This window comes from Geotrypetes seraphini, chromosome 3, assembly GCF_902459505.1.
Source record: "Geotrypetes seraphini chromosome 3, aGeoSer1.1, whole genome shotgun sequence".
Taxonomy (NCBI): Eukaryota; Metazoa; Chordata; class Amphibia; order Gymnophiona; family Dermophiidae; genus Geotrypetes; species Geotrypetes seraphini.
Genome location: NC_047086.1, coordinates 85050553 through 85074341, shown reverse-complemented (window position 1 = coordinate 85074341; position 23789 = coordinate 85050553). Strand labels below are relative to the sequence as shown.

Genomic DNA, 23789 nt, shown 5'->3' with positions numbered 1-23789 from the left:
GTGCATCCAATATTTCTTCTCTTCTTTCAGCCTCCTGTATGCTTCCTCTCCTCCAGACCTCATTCCCTCCCCCAACTTTTTCTTTCATTTTCTATGTCTTGTCTTTCTCTGATTCCTTGTCCCTTTTTTGCTTTGTTTCTGGCTCCTTGTCCCCCCCCCCCTTTTTTCTTTTTTCCTTCTGGCTCCCTGTCCCCTCCCCTTCTTTCTTTCTTCCTTCCTGCCCTCCCCCATGCCACCACCGCCGCCGGGGAATAGGCTGCTGCTGCTGCCGCCATCGGGAACAGGCCGAGATCTCCACGGGGCCTACCAACTCTCGCCGCCCGACTACAATTCTAACGTCGGAAAGGACGTTCCGGGCAGCCAGGCAGCGATTGGCTAGCCAGAACGTCCTCTCGACGTCAGAATTGAGGTTGGGCGGCGAGAGAAGCAGGGAGCTTAAAGAGCATGGTGCTGGCGGTGAGAAGGGAAGGGAAGCAGTTGGGCACCCCTGCTCTAGAGGAGCCGCAAGCCGCACTAGGAAGAACAGTGGAGGGTGACCAGCTGTGCGGACCGCCCCCCCCCCTTGGTACGCCACTGGAGCAGCAGCATGTCTGGCCGGCTCATTCCATTCAAAGCCGCGGGTGGCAGCTCCTTGCGAGATCCGCGCCTGCGTCTGAAGCCTCTCTGATGTTGTGATGTCAGAGAGGCTTCCGATGCAGGAGCGAATAGCGCCAACCCACGGCTTTGAACGGAACGAACCGGCCAGATCTGCTGCTGCTCCAAAAGGAAGGAATTATCCAGTCCAGACCGCGGACCACAAATAAAACTTGGAGAGCCACATGTGGCCCGTGGGCCGCGTGTTTGAGACCGCTGCTGTAAACCGTGTTGAGCTCTATCTTTATGGAGATGATGCGGTATACAAACTTAAGGTTTAGTTTAGTGTGACTTTTAGCACAGCATGTTCTTGCACTCATATGGATGGTAGGCCCAGCTGAGGTAGTAAGTGCTGAGACAGATCTTCTGTGCTGATGGAGGGATTCTTGGAGTGCATTCAGAAGAGCCCTTCCCCTGCCTCAGTACAGCCCTGAATTAATAAGAGGACCAGTATTCCTGTGTTTCTGCTTACTGTTTCCAAATCAAAGGTTCATTCACTTCATGATTTCTCCTGTACTTCACCCCAGGAGTTGCTAAAAGGTACTGGAGAGTCAGTCAAAGGTTATTAAATAGGACATTCAAGGATGTCCTCTTGGCTTCAGACTGAAAGAGGGGATACATACTGGATGGAAGTGGGAAGAGAGAGAGAACGACATGCTGGATGGAAAGGGTAGAGGATAAAGATAGTGAAAGACAGGGAATAAGAGGAAGGGGAATGTGAGGAGTGGTGTGAGAAAAAAGAGATAGAAAACCGTAGGTAGACAGTATAAGAACATAAGAAGTGCCCAGCAGTCTGCTTGCGCGGCGGCCCAACAGGTCCAGGACCTGTGTAGTAGTCCTCTATCTATACCCCTCTTTCCTTCAGAAAATTGTCCAATCCCTTCTTGAACCCCAATACCATACTCTGTCCTATCACGCCCTCTGGAAGCGCATTCCAGGTGTCCACCACCTGTTGGGTGAAGAAAAACTTCCTAGCATTGGTTTCAAATCTGTCCCCTTTCAACTTTTCCGAATGCCCTCTCGTTCTTGTAGTTTTCAAAAGTTTGAAGAATCTGTCCCTCTCCACTTTCTCTATGCCCTTCATGATCTTGTAGGTCTCTATCATATCCCCTCCAATTCTCCTCTTCTCCAGGGAAAAGAGCCCCAGTTTCTCCAGTCTCTCAGTGTATGAAAGGTTTTCCATACCTTTTATCAAACGTGTCGCTCTCCTCTGAACCCTCTCGAGTATCGCCATATCCTTCTTAAGGTACGGCGACCAATATTGGATGCAATACTCCAGATGCGGATGCACCATCGCCCGATACAATGGCAAGATAACTTCTTTCGTTCTGGTTGTAATACCCTTCTTGATTATACCTAGCATTCTAACATAGTAACATAGTAGATGACGGCAGATAAAGACCCGAATGGTCCATCCAGTCTGCCCAACCTGATTCAATTTAAATTTTTTTTTTTTTTCTTCTTAGCTATTTCTGGGCGAGAATCCAAAGCTTTACCCGGTACTGTGCTTGGGTTCCAACTGCCGAAATCTCTGTTAAGACTTACTCCAGCCCATCTACACCCTCCCAGCCATTGAAGCCCTCCCCTGCCCATCCTCCTCCAAACGGCCATGCACAGACACAGACCGTACAAGTCTGCCCAGTAACTGGCCTAGTTCAATCTTTAATATTATTTTCTGATTCTAAATCTTCTGTGTTCATCCCACGCTTCTTTGAACTCAGTCACAGTTTTACTCTCCACCACCTCTCTCGGGAGCGCATTCCAGGCATCCACCACCCCTCCGTAAAATAGAATTTCCTAACATTGCCCCTGAATCTACCACCCCTTAACCTCAAATTATGTCCTCTGGTTTTACCATTTTCCTTTCTCTGGAAAAGATTTTGTTCTACGTTAATACCCTTTAAGTATTTGAACGTCTGAATCATATCTCCCCTGTCTCTCCTTTCCTCTAGGGTATACATATTCAGGGCTTCCAGTCTCTCCTCATACGTCTTCTGGCGCAAGCCTCCTATCATTTTCGTCGCCCTCCTCTGCACCGCCTCAAGTCTTCTTACATCTTTCGCCAGATACGGTCTCCAAAACTGAACACAATACTCCAAGTGGGGGCCTCACCATTGACCTGTACAGGGGCATCAACACCTTCTTCCTTCTACTGACTACGCCTCTCTTTATACAGCCCAGAATCCTTCTGGCAGCAGCCACTGCCTTTTCACACTGTTTTTTCGCCTTTAGATCTTCGGACACTATCACCCCAAGGTCCCTCTCCCCGTCCGTGCATATCAGCTTCTCTCCTCCCAGCATATACGGTTCCTTCCTATTATTAATCCCCAAATGCATTACTCTGCATTTCTTTGCATTGAATTTTAGTTGCCAGGCATTAGACCATTCCTCTAACTTTTGCAGATCCTTTTTCATATTTTCCACTCCCTCTTCGGTGTCTACTCTGTTACAAATCTTGGTATCATCTGCAAAAAGGCACACTTTTCTTTCTACCCCTTCAGCAATGTCACTTACATACATATTAAACAGGATTGGCCCCAGCACCGAACCCTGAGGGACTCCACTAGTCACCTTTCCTTCCTTCGAGCGACTTCCATTAACCACCACCCTCTGGCGTCTGTCCGACAGCCAGTTTCTGACCCAGTTCACCACTTTGGGTCCTAACTTCAGCCCTTCAAGTTTGTTCAACAGCCTCCTATGAGGAACTGTATCAAAGGCTTTGCTGAAATCCAAGTAAATTACATCTAGCATATGTCCTCGATCCAGCTCTCTGGTCACCCAATCAAAAAATTCAATCAGGTTTGTTTGGCACGATTTACCTTTTGTAAAGCCATGTTGCCTCGGATCCTGTAACCCATTAGATTCAAGGAAATACACTATCCTTTCTTTCAGCAACACTTCCATTATTTTTCCAACTGAAGTGAGGCTCACCGGCCTGTAGTTTCCTGCTTCATCCCTGTGACCACTTTTATGAATAGGGACCACATCCGCTCTCCTCCAATCCCCAGGAATCACTCCCGTCTCCAGAGATTTGTTGAACAAGTCTTTAATAGGACTCGCCAGAACCTCTCTGAGCTCCCTTAGTATCCTGGGATGGATCCCGTCTGGTCCCATCGCTTTGTCCACCTTCAGTTTTTCAAGTTGCTCATAAACACCCTCCTCCGTGAACGGCGCAGAATCTACTCCATTTTCTCGTGTAACTTTGCCAGACAATCTCGGTCCTTCTCCAGGATTTTCTTCTGTGAACACAGAACAGAAGTATTTATTTAGCACATTTGCTTTCTCCTCATCACTCTCCACATATTTGTTCCCAGCATCTTTTAACCTAGCAATTCCATTTTTTATCTTCCTCCTTTCACTAATATATCAGAAAAAATTTTTATCTCCCTTTTTTACATTTTTAGCAATTTGTTCTTCCGCCTGTGCCTTCGCCAAACGTATCTCTCTCTTGGCTTCTTTCAGTTTCACCCTGTAGTCCTTTCTGCTCTCCTCTTCTTGGGTTTTTTTTATATTTCATGAATGCCAACTCTTTCACCTTTATTTTCTCAGCCACTAGGTTGGAGAACCATATCGGCTTCCTTTTTCTCTTGTTTTTATTGATTTTCTTCACATAAAGGTCCGTAGCCATTTTTATCGCTCCTTTCAGCTTAGACCACTGTCTTTCCACTTCTCTTATGTCCTCCCATCCTAACAGCTCTTTCTTCAGGTACTTTCCCATTGCATTAAAGTCCGTACATTTGAAATCTAGGACTTTAAGTATCGTGCGGCCGCTCTCCACTTTAGCCGCTATATCAAACCAAACCGTTTGATGATCGCTACTACCCAGGTGAGCACCCACTCGAACATTAGAGATACTCTCTCCATTTGTGAGGACCAGATCCAATATCGCTTTTTCCCTTGTGGGTTCCGTCACCATTTGTCTGAGCAGAGCCTCTTGAAAGGCATCCACAATCTCCCTACTTCTTTCCGATTCCGCAGATGGAACATTCCAGTCCGCATCCGGCAGGTTGAAATCTCCCAACAGCAGAACCTCCTCTTTCCTTCCAAACTTTTGGATATCCACAATCAGATCCTTATCAATTTGCTGCGATTGAGTCGGAGGTCTGTAGACTACACCCACGTAGATAGAAGTTCCATCTTCTCTTTTCAGAGAAATCCATATCGCTTCTTCCTCTCCCCAGGTCCCTTGCATTTCGGTCGCTTGGATATTGATCTTTACATAGAGAGCTACTCCTTCACCTTTATGACCATCTCTGTCCTTCCTAAAAAGATTATATCCTGGTATGTTTGCATCCCATCCATGTGATTCACTGAACCATGTCTCTGTGATAGCAACAATATCTAGATCTGCCTCTAATATCAGGGCTTGCAGATCATGAACTTTGTTGCTTAGACTGCGAGCATTTGTGGTCATCGCTTTCCAGCTCTTTTTCAGCGATAATCTCCTTTTTTGTATGGATTTTTGTGTTGTTTCACTTTCCGTTGCAATACTAAGAAATGAGTTGCTGATATTGCTTATGTTGCAGCCTTTACTACTATCACATCTTTTCTTTTGCCGGGGGTGGTCTCTATAATTGTCCTTCGTACATACACCACCCCCACCTTCTAGTTTAAATGCCTAGAAAAATATTGTCTAAATTTCTCTGCAAGGTTTCTTTTTCCTGCTGTAGTAATATGTAGCCCATCAGTGCAATATAGCTTCTTGTCCTTCCATGTATTTCCCCATCCTCCTATGTACCTGAAGCCTTCTTGATGACACCAGGCTCTGAGCCATCTATTAAAGTCCTCTGTGTTTTTCACTCTTTGCTCTCCTTTTCCTATTCATCAATGACCTGGAAAGGGAGGTAAAGTGTGAGGTTATAAAATTCGCAGACGATACCAAACTGTGCGGCAGAGTTAGGACCAGGGAGGAGTGTGAGGACCTGCAAAGGGACCTGGACAAGCTGGAAGACTGGGCAAACAAATGGCAAATGCGCTTCAACGTGGACAAATGCAAGGTCATGCATATAGGGAAAAAGAACCCGCTGTTCAGCTATAAATTGGGGGGGTATTGTTGGGAGACAGCAGACTCGAGAGAGACTTGGGTGTGCTGGTGGATGCATCACTGAAGCCATCTGCACAGTGCGCGGCAGCCTCGAAAAAAGCCAACAGGATGCTGGGCATCATAAAGAAGGGCATAACAACCAGAACACAGAAAGTCATCATGCCACTGTATCGAGCGATGGTGCGCCCACATCTGGAATACTGCGTTCAGTATTGGTCGCCGCACCTCAAGAAGGACATGGCGGTACTTGAAAGAGTCCAAAGGAGAGCAACGAGAATGGTAAGAGGGCTGGAACACTGCTGGATAGGCTGGGGCTCTTCTCTCTGGAGAAAAGGAGGCTCAGGGGAGATATGATAGAAACCTTCAAGATCATGAGGGGCATAGAGAGGGTGGATAGGGACAGATTCTTCAGACTGAAGGGGACAGCTAATACGAGGGGGCATTCTGAGAAACTGAAGGGAGATAGGTTCAAAACAAACGCAAGGAAGTTTTTTTTCACCCAGAGGGTCGTGGACACTTGGAATGCATTACCGGAGGAAGTGATCAGGCAGAGTACGGTCCAGGGATTCAAACAGGGATTGGACGGATTCCTGAGGGATAAAGGGATCATGGGATACTGAAGGAGGAGCTGGGATGTAACACAAGTATAGAAAGTTAACCAGGTAATGAGTAAAAACCAACCAGGTCGTGCATGTGAAAGACCGGAGGGCTAGGGCTTCGATAGGAAGGCAGGACTTAAATGGGAAGCCAAGGTGGCAAGGGAGCCCCTTCTGATGATTCTGACAGGTCGTGACCTGTTTGGGCCGCCGCGGGAGCGGACTGCTGGGCGGGATGGACCAGTGGTCTGACCCGGCGGAGGCACTGCTTATGTTCTTATATGCAGGCAGTATTTCAGAAAAAGCTAAAGTCTTTACAAAAGGTTTCACGCCCTCACCAAGCTCCCAAAAAGCTTTCTGTGCTGCAAGTGTGGAGTTGTTGGCCAGGTCATTTGTTCTATTCGCTCTCTTAACGGCTGCCGCGCACTGTGCCGTCGGCTTCATTGTTTTGTCCACAATTACCCCCAAATCCCTTTCCTGGGTACTCTCACTCAATAACATCCCTCCCATTGTATAGCTGTACCTCGGGTTTCTGCTTCCTACATGCAATACTTTACATTTCTCTACATTGAACTTCATCTGCCATCTCGACGCCCACTCCCCTAGTTTGTTCAGGTCCCTTTGTAATTCTTCGCAGTCCTCTTTAGTCCGAGCACCACTAAATAGTTTGGTGTCGTCTGCAAATTTTATTCTTTTGCACTTCGTCCCTATGACGGGAGCTCAAGGCAGCCATTTCCTATGAGCGATCTGCACGGACGGAGCAGGAGCGTGGGAAGATCGCTCCTGCCCCGAAAACCCGCTAGACCACCAGGTAATGCTTAAGGGGGGGCTTACAGGGCTTAAAATAGCCGGGGGAAGCGGGGGTTAGGGGCAGAACCGGCCCGAATATTATTCACGGTTTTTTAATATTCGCGGGCAGGCTCTTCAAACATTAGAAGACAACAATTTTTATGGTTCTGGTAAACATAGCCTTGGCATGTGGGAAAATCCCACCTAAAGGCTTGCTAAGGCCACTTTTTACCGCAGTTTAGTAAAAGGACCTTATAATAATAATAACAACACTTTATATACCGCAGGACCGTGAAGTTCTATGCGGTTTACAATGTTTAAAAGATGTTACAAATGAATTAGAATTAACAAGGTTAGAGGCTGGTTATTAACAGCGCTAGAGATCAGTTATTGTGGAGTAGAATTGTACAAGTTAGTTGCCTAATTACTGACTTGAAGGGAAACAATTTACTTTGGATGCAAAAAATAGCTGCCTATTACTGCAGCACTGTGCACGGTTTTATTCTCTGACAATGCACACTCTTTCTTATAGTACTGTACTGGGAAGTTACAATTTTGCATTAGGTTTCAGTTTAGAAGCTCTGTGCAAGCTTACTCTATGATCCTCTCGAATTGTAAACTCTTCTGGGGGCAGGAGAATAGAAACTCATCTTGAGCTATAACTGAAATCCAAACTATCTTCCGTATAGTATGAGAAGCAGCACTGAAGAAGGTTGTACTCGGTGCAAACGGAAAACGTTTTGTTTCGTTTGGAACGATCGGTTTCGCTTTCGCTTTCGCTTTCGCTTTCTGACTTCACGCGCAACACACCGTGCTCTTTCGGATTCTGTTTCTGCCCTGGACCGCAAAAGTTTCGATTTCCCATGCAGAGCCAGCTGGCGAGAGCCTGCGTGCCGATGGCCGCCTCCTACGGCCGCCTTCTAGCAACTGACTCGCTCCTAGCGGTGGAAGCGGCCGACGGGGATCCGCTTTACCTGTCCTGCAGCCCGGCCTCCTCCGACGCTCTCTCCCGGCGGCCCCCGCCTCTCCTGCTCCCCCTGCTGGCTGCGGGCGGCAGCGCGCACTCGCTGACCGTCTCCTGCCCGGAGCGGGTGCCTGCTGCCCGGCTTCGTGCGGCGCTGAGGCGGGCGCTGGATGCCGAGGAGGGACGGCCGCTGCCGCTGCTCTCCCTGCCGTCACGGGAGAGAGGCTTCCTGCTGCTGCAGCCGCGTCGCTCCCCCGCCGCTCAGGAGCGCAGACTGCGCCCCCTGCTGGCCCCGCATCTGCAGCACCTGCGGGTCTGCGCCTATGAGCTGGGCAGCGGCAGTCGGGTCTGGCAATGCCCGTGGGGGGAGGGCAGAGCCCGCTGGCTGGTGGAGAAGGCGGTGGCAGCGCCCGAGATCCACCCGTCGGTGCCCTCGCTAAAGGGGGAGGCTGTCTTCGGGTGCTGGAAGGAAGCCCAAGGGGTACTGCAGGAGGTAAGGACTAGAGATCTGCACGGGAACAGGGATCGCGGGGGTCCCTTGGGAATCCCCTCTAACCCACGGGACTCCCACGGGGACCCCCCTCTGGCCCACGGGACTCCCACGGGGACCCCCTCTAGCCAACGGGACTCCCACGGGGATGGAAGGCTTTGGAAGCAGGGTTCGTCCATATAATATAATGGACAGGTCAGCCTTAGTAAAAGAGGGGGTTTATAAGTTAATTACCTGAACAGAAAACAAAAAAAGGGTTCCACCAAAGAGATTCCACAAGGAAAACAGCAGCGCAAAACACAAAAGAAACTGTGGAATTGATGATCCTGTCAGAAGTAATTGCTGCTTTTTATGGGGACGGGCGGGGATGGAGGTAATTCCTTGTGGGGATGGGTGGGGACAGAGAGGATCCTGACGGGGACGGTGGGGACGGAGAGGATCCTGGCGGGGACGGGTGGGGATGGGTGGGATTTCTGTCCCCGCGCAACTCTCTAGTAAGGACGAGCCGACCTTCAAGAGAGGCATTTACACTGGGCTATTATAGGCCAAATCGTAGGCTAGATTTTTGCAGAAAATATTTATTTATTGAGATAAAATAGACTTTAAAAGGCAACTGAAGAAATTAACAAAAATACACAGAAATGATTATATCTAATTTGCTTCAGTTATTATAATGGCGATGTCATGGTGAGAAGTGAACTTGGTACTACCCTTCAATCATCATTGTCCAGTGTTTTTTCAAAAGAAAGAAAAACTAAGATGAAAGTGTTATCACACGTTTGTATCACCTTATGGTGCAGCCCCACCCCAAATACAGCAGGTAAAGGCCAAATGGCCCGTCCAGTCTGCCCATCCACCTCATCCATTATCTCCTCTTGTTCCTAAGAGATCCCACATGCCTGTCTCTCAATTTCTTGAATTCAGATAGTCTTTGTCTCCACCACCTCTACCGACAGACCATTATATTCATCTACCGTACTACTCTTTCTATAAAAAAGTATTTCCTTAGATTACTCCTGAGCCTATCACCTCAACTTCATCCTATGCCCTCTCCTTCCGGATTATTCCTTCGTTTGAAAAAGACTCATCTTTACATTAACGCCACAGAAATATGTAAATATCTCTGTTATATCCTCTCTGTCCTGCCTTTCTTCCAGAGTATACATATTGAAGTCTCTAAGTCTGTCCCCATACGCTTTATGACAAAGACCACTAACCAATTTTGTTGCAGCCGTCTGGACCGACTCCATCCTATTTACATCTTTTTAAAGGTGTGGTCTCCAGAACTGCACACAATATTCCAAATGGGGCCTCATCAGAGACCTATACAACAGCACTATCACCTACCTTTTCCTACGGGCTATTCCTCTCCATAGAAACATAGAATATGACGGCAGAAAAGGGCTATAGCCCATCAAGTCTGCCCACTCTAATGACCCACCCCCCTGACTTTACTCCCTTAGAGATCCCACGTGAATGGCCCATTTTCTTTTAAAATCTGACACGCTGCTGGCCTCAATCACCTGCAGAGGTAGACTGTTCCAATGATCGACCACCCTTTCTGTGAAGAAGTATTTCCTGGAATCACCACGAAATTTCCCTCCCCTGATTTTCAGCGGATGCCCTCTGGTGGTCGAAGGACCTATAGGACAGAAGATATCATCTTCCACCTCGATACGGCCCGTAACATATTTGAACGTCTCAATCATGTCCCCCCTCTCCTTATGCACCCAAGCATCTTCCTGGCTTTGACTGTCACTTTTTTCTACCTGTTTTACACCCTGAGAACATCAGACATGATCAGGCCCAAGTCCTGCTCTTCTTTCATACACAGAAGTACTTCGACTCCTATACTATACTGTCTCCTGGATCTTTGCACCCAAGTGCATTACCCTGCATTTTTTTAGCATTAAATCTTAGTTGCCATTCTTCAAGCTTCACTAGATCCTGCCTCATATTATCCATACTCTCTGGGGTGTTTACCCTATTACAGAGCTTGGAATCATCTGCAAAAAGACAAACTTTTCCAGACAGTCCTTCTACAATATTACTTGCAAAGATGTTAAAATGAGCCGGCTCAAGAACAGATCCCTGCAGAACTCCACTAAGAACAACATCCTTTTCCTCCGAGCGAACTCCATTTACCGCTACCATTTGTCTCCTTTCACTTAACTAGCTTTTAATTTGGTCTGTCACTTTAGGGCCCATACCAAAGGTACTCAGTTTATTTATCAACCATCCTTATGGCACTGTTTCAAAGGCTTTGCTCAATTACACCATATCTAGTGCCTGTCCCATATCCAACTTTTTGGCCACCCAGTCAAAGAAATCAATCAGATTCATGCTGCCTTAGGTCCTGCGGTCCATTTGATTCTAGAAATCTCACTATCCTCCACTTAAGAAGCATTTCCATAAGTTTACTCACTACCGAGGTCAGACTGACCGGCCTGCAATTCTCAACCTCGTCCTTACTTATGCTCTTGTGCAGTCCTCTGGGACCACTGCAGACTTTAAAGAAGCATTGAAAAGAACCATGTGCATAATCGACATGTGCATAATCGACATGTGCATAATCGACATTCTACCCTCCAAACTTAATTTCATCCCATTTACATAGCTTAAAAATGGGTGCCAGAAAAGATGGGAACTAAGTGTGATTCAATAAAGGGGTCATGTTCTTTAAAGAATTGTGCATAGTGCTCTTTCCGTTGCCCAAACTTTGGGTGCCAGATTTATGCTTGCTAAAACCTGGTGCAAATGCTGGCACCCTAGTTAAGTATGCTGATGCATTACTTAGAAACAACGTTTATAACTTTTTAGAACTCCGTTGACATGCCTATGCCCCTCCCATGACCACGCCCCTTATGAGTAGCACACTATGGGATTTAAGCATCTGGCTTTATAGAATAACTTGCAGCCAGATATGCATGCAGATCCTAATTGGTGCCAATCAGTGGTGTGCAGTCAGAGCCTTCAGGGGATTCACCCAACCCCCTGAGGGAACAGCTCTGAATTTGATTGGTTGAGCAGGCAGCAGGCACAAGCTGCTAAACCAATCAAATTCACATCAGTACTGTCAGGGCCTTCAGGAGGTTGGGTGAATCCCCAGCCCTAGAGCCCTGCTTTTTTTGTTTGTTTTGTTTACTTTTTACTTGAACAGGTGGCGTGCTCAACAAATCAAACTTCATCAAGCCAAAAGTAAACATCAGCATTGGTTATTAGCATCCAGTTATTGTTCGTTAATGGCTTTTTGCCAATTATGTTGGCACCCATTTGAGAAGTATGCCCAAATTTGGTTGCCTCATATACGGTTTGTGAGATATTGTAAGTGTGTATATTTACACTTGCTCTTGAACAGGTGTAATGTTGGTACTTTCAATCTAGGCATGATTTCTGCATGATTAGTGCAGAATTTTATGAAGAGACATGGGTACCTATGTGCCTTTAAATAATAGGCACTTTCTTGCCCTATCCTATGTGCCCTGCTATAAAATTATCCACTTAAGGTCTGACATGAGTGAAATTTCTTATGTTGCCTCATGGGACAGTTCTGCTAGCCCAAGCTTAAAGCCAACATGACATGTATATTTTGGAGTGCCTTAGTGAAGGTCAAACTAATTGACCGGTAGAGTCCTCCTGAAGTGATTCTTTTCTATAAGTTACATTATAGTAATCTTGAGAAAAATATTCACCGTTTTTAATTTTGGTCTGCAAACATCTGGATAAAGCAAACACTAGTTTCAAGTTTTATTAAAATTTTAATGTATTGAAATATTAATTCAAAGCGATTTACAATTAAAAACAGGGTCTTAATTATTAACTACAACCGACACGAACATAACGTACAGATACATAACGGAAGTAGTGAGAACTACAATAAGTATAAAGAACACATGAAAGAAAAGTACAAAAGGAGGGTAAAAATTTTTAGAAATATTGATAAAAATTGAAAGGAGAATTAAGAACTTTTTTTTTTTTAGTTCAATTTCTCGGATCCTAATACAGAGGCCATGTGAGTTTACGCAGAAAATGGGATCAAAAGGTCTCAAAAGCATCATTGTAGAACCAGCATTTTAACAGTCCTTTAAATTTACTTACCCCCTGTTTTACGAAGCTGCATGGCAACAGCCTCAAAGCCCCTTCGGGGCCGTTACCGCAGCGCAGCCACTAGCGCGGCTTCATAAAACAGGCCCTTAGTGATTTTTCTTCCTTAATAAATGATGGTAAGGAGTTCCATATTCTGGGCGCTGTAACCGCAAAGATTGTATCTTGTCTTGTGTTTATTATACTAAGCGATGGAATTACTAGTGATTCATATTGGGAGTTACCACACTCAAGCCAATGATAACAGGTGTTTGCATTAAGAAGTGTACTCGGTATAACATATGCATAATATATATGATATCGATTGATGGATTCATTTTTCTTTTCTTTTTTTTAACTTTTGACAGTGTATTCCATTTATTCCTGAAGCCAGAGGAGTGCTTGAATTGTGGGACAAGTGCCCAAAATATCCCCAGAAAGGAAACGTTCCTGTCATTGTAGTTGAGGGTCTGGATGCCACAGGTAGGTATATTTTTTTCTGGCAGTTACTAATCTTTTGCATTGTTCTCAGTTTGGCATGTGTACCTTCTAAGTCCTTCTGCATAAAGTTTATTTCTTTGTTCAGATCTGTTCTATGTAGTGTATAACACGTAAACATTACATTACACAGACAATAAACAGTCCAACCAACCCATCCCAAAGACTTACAACACCCCCTCAAGTTTTAAGCAAATCATTTTTCTCCCTCATAGCTCCAGAGAGGACTTTCCACAGTATTGAAGCCTGAACTGAAAAGGCACTACCTCGACAGAATGCCATCCTCTTAACAACAATTAGATCATTCAGGCACTGTACTCCATAGTTCTTTTATCTCTAACCATTGGATCTCAGCGATGTGCCTCTGCCACAATCAAAACTTCATTGCCGCTAAGAGGGGAAACATCAAATCTTCACCGATCCATCAACTTTTTTTTCCCAGATATTTATTTTCTCTGCTCTATTTAAAATTTATAGGTTTTATTTAATTTTTCTTAAATAGTTAAAGTGCAAAATTTAGCTTTAAATTTCAGTCGGTAAATTTTGAAAACACCCATCTGCAGTCGTTCTCTTTTTTAAAATTTAGGCCTCCTTTTATGAAACTGCAATAACAGTTTCTAGCGTGGGGAGCCGTGCTGAATGGCCCGCGCAGCTCCCGACGCTCATAGAGTTCCTATGAGCGTCGGGAGCAGCGCAGGCCATTCAGCGCAGCTCTCTGCACTAGAAACTGCTATCGCAGTTTCATAAAAGAGGGGGATAATTTCTGTCAGAGCTGAGCTGAAAATCCAAGTTCGCAAAGATAAGAAGATCCAAACAATAACAAAGCCTAGATTCTTTGTTGCTCAAATTAGGATAACTACTGCATAAAAAATAAAAAGCTAAAATTACTTTCTGTTAGTTTTCAAGGACCAATCACATCAAAGAATAATGCTTGTTTGGGCGGTTGCAATCTTATACACATAGACATTCATAATATTAATATATTCTAGTCATCTATTCTATTCTTATGAAGGGGATTTTTAAAAATGAAGTAAAATTCTGGAATCTCTTTGGGGCATACCATTGTGCTATGACACACAGTTTGAAAGACACTGCTGTAGACTATGTAGTAGAGTAAAAAGTCTTATTTTCAGCATTCTTTCTTGCTTCTCTGTACTAGTTCATTAAAATCAGAAGACAGCAGCACTGGTCTTTACCTGAGCAAGCACATCTGAGTTGAACATTGTATGATATTAGAGAATGACACGGTGTCTGTTACCCGCGGCTAGTCGCGGGTAGCCTCGGATAACCCACTGAAAGGGTGGGGGGGAGGAAGTGCTCACTGCGGGTACGGGGACCCGTCATCCACCACCCCTTGGAGTAGTGAATGGCCTTGTCCCCGCAGTTAAGGGAGGAACAAGTGCGGTCACCTCCCTCCTTCCTACTTACCAGCTAAATCTATCTCCCCCCCTCCCTCCCCCTTACCTTCGTGACACGTTAGTTTCCAGAGTAACTTTCTCAAGTTGCTGGATCCTGCCTGCAGTTGCATGCGTCAGAGGAGAAGCTTCTGCCCACAGACACACATGACTGCAGGCAGGCTCCGGAGGCTTGAGCAAGTTACTTTGGAAACTTAAAATGTGCCACGAAGGTAAGGGGGAGGGAAGGAGATTATTGGACCGCACAAGGGGTGCTATTGGTCGGTGAGGTGGTAAGAGGGAAGGGTGGTTGTGGAAAGGAATAGATGCTGAAGGGGGGTGGAGAGGAACAGACGCTGAAAGGAAATGGGGAACAGAAAGTGGGGAGAAGACGCTGATGGGAAATGGGGAAGACAGAGTTGGGAGAAGACGCTGAAGGGAAATGGGGAACAGAGAGTGAGGAGAAGACACTGGAAGGGAAGAAGACATAGATGCCAGACTGGGGGGAATGGAGGGAAGAAGATGGGTGCCAGACCAATTGGGGTGTGTGTGAAGGGAGAGACACAGTAACAGAGCAAATGGAAGACGCAAAGAGAAGACAGACAGTGGATGGAAGGAATTGAATGAGAAGATGAGAAAAGTAGAAACCAGACAACAAAGGTAGAAAAAAAATTTCTATTTATTTCCTTTTTCCTTTTTTTGCTTTAGGATAAGTAGTATATTAGTTGTGTTGATAAAAATGTATAAACAAAGTCCTGCCAGCTGAACATCCCTTTCTCTAGTTCAGCAGCCAGAACTTTGATTTATAAGGAAGGAATAAGCTAAATATTGCAGTACTGAGGCTTGTATGGATGCACAGAGATAGTAATCACGGGGATGGGACAGGGACAGTGATCGCGGGGACGGGGACAAATTGTTTCCCCGTGTCACTCTTTATATGATATTTCCTCTTCAGTATTTGCGTTGAATTATATTAATTGCTCAATTTGCCAATAAAAAGTACTTAAAAAATTAGAAGACAACAAGTAAAATATTTATGTTCTACAAAAAAATTTGTATTTCTTTTTTTTTATTGCTCTACTTTTTTCTTATTCAAAATGCAGGGAAAACCACTCTGACTCAGTCACTTAAGGAGTCCCTGAGAGCCGTATTGCTGAAATCACCTCCAGCTTGCATTAGCCAGTGGAGGAAAATCTTTGATAACGAACCAACGCTCATCAGGAGGGCATTTTATGCTTTGGGCAACTACATTGTTGCTTCTGAAATAGCGGCTGAATCTACAAAGTCTCCAGTGGTTGTAGACAGGTCTGTAAAAAAAAAAACCCAAAACAGAAAGCAATAATGAAAAACAAAAATGAATTGCCATGAAGTTGACCAGCAATCTGAAATATAAAAGAAATATTTGTTAAATTCTTTCCAGTGCAACAGACCCTTGGAAAGAAATTATAAGTAAGGGGGAAAAATATCGCATGGAAAATGTCTTACCTTGGGAAAAAATAGGCTTGTGAGTGGGGTTAAGCTAAGGGAAACAAAAGTAATGCTTTGTACAGGAAGTTACTGGTTTCCCTTAAAACATTCCCTTATAAAGTTACCTTAAATCCTGCGGTACAGAGCAGAAAGAGTATGACCCAGTCAAGGCAGAGCAGGGAGACTGTGCTTCAGGCAGCCGGACTTGGGAATCAAATTGTGTCAGACTTGTTTCCAAGATTTTTAACTAAAACAGAATGCTGCAGGTTAATTGATTGGACTCAAAGGAGCTCATTTTCAAAGCAGATAGATGGCCCAAAAGGTCCATCTACTAAACATGTCTAAATCACCATTTTTGAAAGGGCAGAATGTAGACATTTTCCACCAAGTTCATCCAAATATCAAGGGGTCATTTGGAGGCATGTTTTGGGCAGGACTAGGGTAGGTTCAAAATCAGGATATCTTTCAGTGATAATGGAACAGGAAGACATATCCAAATCAGAAAAAGAAGGACGTTTATATTGAGACCTGTTTTAGTCATGTCCAAATAACAAAAAGGTGCTTTGATTAGCCAGCTGACCACTGGAGAGATCAAAGCTTGACCCCTCCATAATCTTTCAGATGATGCTGTCTCCCACCCATCCCCTTAAGAAGTGAAACTGAAAGGGGATACCAGAAGCTATGACAGCATCAGGTATTATGGGTATACCCAACAGAACAGCAAGCAGCTCCCAGGAGTAGCAGTAGACTGTGAACAAGGGGATCCAGGTTCAAATCCCACTCTACCTAGTATATTTGTGGTGGAAATTGTGAACTCTCCAAATACAACTATCTACTCAAATTCTTAAAACCAGCCATTATATATTTAATACAAACAAATATTATCTGAATCAATTCAATTTTAATCTTATCTCTCACAGTTCATTTCATTACAGTACTTTTACAACTTACCAATACTTAATTTATTAATAAATATCTGAATAATTTAGTCAGTGAACCCAATCCCCATCACTCACACTCACTTCCCAACTTTCACACACATACTACAGTCATTGTGATTACTTTTATCCAAAACTGGATCTTGGTTAGTTCATGAGTTCATTAGCCCATGATCATGTAGTCAGAGAGGCTTCAAACTGAGAGTTGCATAACAGTCTAGCTCAGTGGTTCCCAAACCTGTCCTGGAGGACTCCCAGGCCAGTCGGGTTTTCAAGATAGCCCTAATGACAGAGATTTGCATATAATGGAGATGCCAGGAATGTAGATCTGCTCCATGCATATTCATTAGGGCTATCTTGAAAATCCGATTGGCCTGGGGGTCCTCCAGGACAGGTTTGGGAACCATTGGTCTAGCACATGAAAATCACAGTTTCTTAAACACAATCGGCAGGCCTCTCTGTCCTCATGATGGTCCTGTTCTTCAATTCATAAAGCATTCAGCTTAACCTACATATTGGAGACACCTGCAGGCTTGAAGGCTATTGTAGTGATATACAATTAAAGTATGGTAAATTTTATTCTGTTCCGGGAGGGCTCACAATACAAAATAAAGGAGTTATGATGGTACTGTTTAAAGTCCACTGCACTGACCACTAGACTGCCCCTATGATCTTTCTGCCAGGTACTTGTGCCCTGCAATGGCCACTGTTGGAAACAGGATACTAGCTATTCCTATGTTTGGCTATTCTTATGTTGTACTCTTAATCTGCAGGGAAGTGTGTGTATCCAAAATTATGCCAGACAGATGTTTTTTTTGTATTTATAAGTTGCACGTGTCAGTTTGGTAAATGGCTCTTCTTTTTAGATGTTTTCTGTGCAAAAACATTCATCTGGGATCTATTTTTGAAATGGAAACCCAGACACTTTTCCAGTTCAAAAATAACTCTCTCTCTCTCTCTCTCTCTCTCTCTCTCTATATATATATATATATATATATATATATATTTTTTTTTTTTTTTTAAATATATATATATATATATATATAATGAGCAAAACGTCTCAATTTTGATATGGACAACTTATGAGAAATGCCCCTCAGTCTGTTAAAATTACAGGCTTGTTATAAATCTTTTGAAAATAATTTTTAATTTGCAATAAAGCTATACTTTCTGAACCTTTGAGAAATGAAGAAAATTTATTCATGAAGTCTTGTCTTTGATCCTTTGTTATAAAGATATCCATTCATATATTCTTCACTATACTAATTTACTGTTTCTGTGGTAGATATTGGCACAGTACAGCTGCCTACGCTATTGCCACAGAAATCAGCGGTGGACTGCATAACCTCCCTGTGCGTAACCATGAAGTGTATCAGTGGCCTGAAGATCTTCTCAAGCCTGACCTTGTAGTGTTATTGACCCTCAGCCAGGAAGAAAGGGTCCGCCGACTACAAAGTCGAGGAATAGAGAAGACAAAAGAGGAAGCCGAGCTGGAAATGAATGTTCCATTTCGTGAAAAGTATGTTAAAAATATTAACATACTCTATATCAGGAGTAGGGAACTCCGGTCTTCGAGAGCTGTATTCCAGTCGGGTTTTCAGGATTTCTCCAATGAATATGCATTGAAAGCAGTGCATGCAAATAGATCTCATGTATATTCATTGAGGAAATCCTGAAAAACCGACTGGAGGACTCTCGAGGACTGGAGTTCCCTACCCCTGCTCTATATTGTCACAGGTACCTCTAGGGCAGGGATCTCAAAGTCCCTCCTTGAGGGCCGCAATCCAGTCGGGTTTTCAGGATTTCCCCAATGAATATGCATGAGATCTATGTGCATACACTGCTTTTAATGCATATTCATTGGGGAAATCCTGAAAACCCGACTGGATTGTGGCCCTCAAGGAGGGACTTTGATCCCTGCTCTAGGGTAATGGTTCCTGGGGACCATTTGACAGGATTTTTCTCCCTATGTGCTGCTCCTGGGTCACATGGGATTTCTAGGAGACTTATGAGTTATACTTTTAAAATATCTAACGCCAAGAGTCTTTATGTAGTTTGATAAGACCATACTTTATTGCCATCATGGTTCAAAACAGAAATATTCAGCTTTCTTACAGCAATAAGAAACAGTTCATAAAAGTAAAACTCAAAAGGTATCAGAATGCTCCCAAAGAATGGTCCTTCAAAAAACAAAAACAGAGGTAAAACAAAGCACAAAAAAGAGTCTTTAAGTTTCAACAGTTCATACAGTGTCCTGCTCAACTGGTGCTATGATGTTATAAGTATACCTTTGCTGGCCTGTTAGGTATATCATACTGAGCACTTCATTATTATTATACATTTTTATTTTTGTGAGATTTTTTCTTTGGGGTTGGTGATGTGCAAATAAAGCCATTTGGAATCACTAACTTATACAGATCTTGATGAGATAAGCCCCTAAGTAGAAGGTAAAGGATGAACAAATATCCATAAAAAGCAAAAGGGCCGGCAAGTCTGTAAAATTCAAAATTGTGGTCAAAACAGCAGATCAGCCAAAGTGAAGTACAGTGGAACCTTGGTTTACGAGCATAATTTGTTCCAGAAGCATGCTCGTAAACCAAATTGCTCGTATATCAAAGCAAGTTTCCTCATAGGAAGTAAGGGAAACTGCTTTGATTGGTTCCAACTCCTCCCCCCCCCCCCCCCCGAGGCTACCGGCGCTGCTCCATTCTCCCTTCTTGAGGAATCCGACGCTGTTCCAAACCCCTCCCCGCGATCCAGCTTCCCCCCTGCGAACCGGCATCCTCCCCCCACTCGCGTTGCCCCCCCTCCACCGCGATCCTACTTCCCTCCCCCCCGAGCACGTCAATGACACTTCCTTTACCCGACTTGGCCCCAGTGCCGGTGCTTGACGATCCTCCCTCTTCTGGCGCGGTCTGGGCTGGGCGGTGCGTTGGAGATCCTCCCTCTTCTGGTCTGGGCTGGGCTGGACTGGCTTTGAGCAATTGTGCATGCTCAAAGCCTTCTGGTCTCACTCTCTCCGAGATTGAGAGCGAGACCAGAAGGCTTTGAGCATGCACAAATGCTCAAAGCCAGTCCAGCCCAGCCCAGACCAGAAGAGGGAGGATCTTCGGGCAGCAGCACTGGTGCCAAGACGGGGTAAAGTTAGTGTCATTGACGTGCTCGGGGAGAAAAGTAGGATCGCGGTGGAGGGGGGCAACGCGAACGGGGGGATGCCGGATCGCGGGGGGGGGGCGGGGGGCGCTCGTACAGCGAGGCAAGCTCGGTTTACGAGGCACCAAGTTTGCAAATGTTTTGCACATCTTGCAAAACACTCGCAACGTCCAAAAAGCATCCTAAATTGGCACTTGGACGTCCCAATAGCCAGAACATCCAAGTACCAATAATCAAAGCAGCCTTTCTGGATGTCTAGCAAGGTATCCTTGCCTCTGTGCAGCCAGAGCTCAAAATGGGTGAAGTGAAGGTATGTTATTGAGTAGGCTTTGGGCATGCAGAAGGACAAGTTAAACTTGGATGTCTTGCAGCGATAAATAATCAAATGTTTTGCAAGATGGCCAGGATGGATCTTAGTCGTTCGAAGCTAGATCTGTTTTAGAAGCATATAAGTTCCACAAAGGAGCCCAAACTGACCAGATGACCACTGCATGCATCAAGGTGAGTCACCCCCACACTCCCCTGTTGCTCACTGACCCCCTTCTATCTCATAGAAATGAGAACAAAAAGATACATACCTAGCTCTAGAACAGCAGCATCTGGTAGAGCATTAGGTGTGTAGAGTTACCTGGTGAGTGGGCTAGTGAACCATTGAGAGGAGGACCAGGCCTATGAGGCATTCCAACCACATCTATGGTATTAAGTATGAGCTCATCAAAACCCACCCATATCCTAATCTACTGCCATAAAAGTGCCACCTGCCACCCTAAGGGCTATTGGGATGATACACAAGTGGGTATAGTAGGTTTTGGGAGGGGGCGCACCATAAATTATAAGGGGGTTATGGTGAGATATACATCTGGCACACTTTCAGTGAAGTTTACAGCAGTGTCCTCTAAGGTGCTCCACTGCTCTGTTGGGACGTTTTTTGTGGCCAGTCCATTACTATGTTGGCCCTTCCCATAACCAAATGGTCTGGATTAGGATTGGATGTTGTTGTATTCAAAAATGACCAAAACAGACATTCTAACGGCCAAGACATCCAAATAGGTTTTGAAAATGGATGTTTCCCCACCCAATATTTGGACATCTTGTGGGATACGTCCAAAGACGGACTTAAACGCACTATCGAAAATGCACCTCAATGCATGTACAGAAATCCAACCTAAGCCATGGGTAAAACAGCTGGTTGAAACATAGAAACTGACGGCAGAAAAGGGCCACGGCCCATCTAGTCTGCCCACACTAATGACCCACCCCTATCTTCCTCTATGAAGAGAACCCACGTGCCAATCCCATTTTGTCTTAAAATTTGGCACGTTGCTGGCCTCAATTACCTGTAGCGGAAGATTGTTCCAGCGATCAACCACCCTTTCGGTGAAGAAATATTTTCTGGTATCTCCATGAAATTTCCCACCCCTGAGTTTCCACGGATGCCCTCTTGTTGCCGTGGGACCCTTGAGAAAGAAGATATCTTCCTCCACTTTGATACGGCCCGTGACATATTTGAATGTCTCTATCATGTCTCCCCTCTCTCTGCGTTCCTCGAGTGAGTATAGCTGCAGTTTATCCAGCCGTTCCTCATACGGGAGATCCCCGAGTCCCGAGACCATCCGGGTGGCCATACGCTGAACCGACTCAACTCTCAGCACATCTTGGTGATAATGTGGCCTCCAGAATTGTACATAGTATTCCAGATGTGGTCTCACCATGGATCTGTACAACGGCATTATGACCTCGGGCTTACGGCTGTCAAAACTTCTACGAATACAGCCGATGATTTGTCTATCCTTTGACGAAGCTTTCTTCACTTGGTTGGCCGTCTTCTGTATGTGCATTTTGTCTCTTCTATTAGAAATTGATTTTGGTTATATCACTTCGGCTGATCCATTGTTTTGAACAATATTCATATTCTTGCTGTACACTGCCTTGAATGAATTTCTTTGAAATAAATAAATAATGAAGGACTGAAAGAAAATTTTAAAGTTACTAGTCCTGAAAGGGTAATGCTTGGACCACCCTCACATGACAAATAAGAAAGATAGGTCTCTTATAGTATGTGAGAACTGGATTCCATTTTCAAACTAGTTATTTTTGCTTTGTATAGTATTCTTATTAAAGACTGCATTAATGTGTTTGGTGTCGGTATATTGTAACTGATTATGCTGCACTGTTGACAGTTGTGTTGTTTATTTCTTTTATTTTTTAAGAGTTGAAGAGTTATACAAAAGAATGGAGAACCCTAGATGTGTAGCAGTTGATGCCAGCCCTCCAAGAGAAGCAGTTATTGAGAATGTGTTACATTTAATTAAGGATCACTGTTTAATCTAATGGTATGTAATCAGATCGTATCTAAGCAGATCCATGTACATAAACATATGAAGTAAAAAGAGTGTTTGTAGGAACAAGACTTGGCACTCCTTTGAAGTATCATGATGTCAAAATACATGGAAAAAATATCACACAGAAAAAAACATGTAGGCAGCAGCCTTGGTTAACATTTGTGCCTGAACCCCTAGGCGTCGGAACAGGGGAAGTAACAGGGGCCCTGGCCTCCCCAAAAATTGCCGGCTACAAATACTTCTTCCGAGGCTGCAGTAGTATATCTAGGCAGACCCAGGAGCAGCATCTTGCTGCTGGCCAGCATACCTGCTGGTCGTCTCTCTCTGCTGCATCCCTTCCCTGATATCTGTTCTTTCCCAACACCACCCCACCCATCTGCCGCCGCGTGTCTACCTCAAACTTCTTCTAAAAACACCACTGCCCTGACATTGGCCCAGGCATCTTTTCTCCACTGCGACCAGCCCTAGCGGAAGCAGGAAGTTGTCAGAGAGGGCGGGCCGCAGCGGTGAGAAGACGCCTGGGCCGACGTCAGATCAGTGGTGTTTTTAGAAGAAATTTGAGGTAGATTGTACATTAATGTACCTGGGGCAGTGGAGGATTAAGCAATTTGCCCAGGGTCACAAGGAGCAGCACAGGGTTTGAACCCACAACCTCAGGATGCGGAGGCTGTAGTTCTAACCATTGCCACACTCTCCTCTTAAAATGTAGTATAAAGCAGTGTTTTTCAACCTTTTTACACCCGTGGACCGGCAGAAATAAAATAATTATTTTGTGGACCGGCAAACTACTAAGACTGAAATAAAAAAACACATTTTTGCCCCGTCTCCGCAAGCTCGGTCCCCACAAACCATCTGATCCCATCTGCACAAGCCTCAGTTATGATTTTATATTGAACGTATTTTATTAAAGTATAAAAAGAAACAATATTCTGTACAATTGTCATTTTATAAATATAAATATTCAGAGCAAGGACCAACAAAACCCCTGTCTCCCCTCCCCTTCACATATATCCCCTCTACTATCAAGAAAACTGAACAAGCCAAATTATTACAGAATGCTACACGGAAATATCATGCTAACAGAATACTGCAGTCACACATGATAGGAATAGTGTTAGGCTTTGCAGTCCCCAGTTATGTCTCTAGCAGGATATATATTTCAAATCTGATATATTGTAATGACAAAATAGAAATAAAATGATTTTTTTCTACCTTTTGTGGTCTCTGCTTTCATCTTCTTTCCACTCTTCCTTCCAGCATCTGCCCATTCCATCCACTGTCTGGCCTCTCCCCCTTCCATATGTATCTGACTTCTTTCTATGCCCCTCTCCCCTTACCATCTAGCCTGTGCCTCCTCTCTCCTTTTTACATCATTCATTCCAGCTTCACTGCTTTATT

The 23789-nt window shown here is 44.5% G+C and overlaps 1 protein-coding gene across 1 annotated transcript; it reads left to right on the top strand.

The window, feature by feature from the left end:
- Positions 1 to 7833: 7833 nt before the first annotated feature.
- CMPK2 (cytidine/uridine monophosphate kinase 2) lies at positions 7834 to 23086 on the top strand. The gene is made up of 5 exons (XM_033939312.1): positions 7834 to 8519; positions 12968 to 13082; positions 15595 to 15796; positions 18182 to 18415; positions 22260 to 23086. Exons 1-5 carry the CDS (start codon positions 7926 to 7928, stop codon positions 22378 to 22380), a joined length of 1266 nt encoding a protein of 421 aa, XP_033795203.1. The 5' UTR covers positions 7834 to 7925; the 3' UTR covers positions 22381 to 23086.
- Positions 23087 to 23789: the final 703 nt, after the last annotated feature.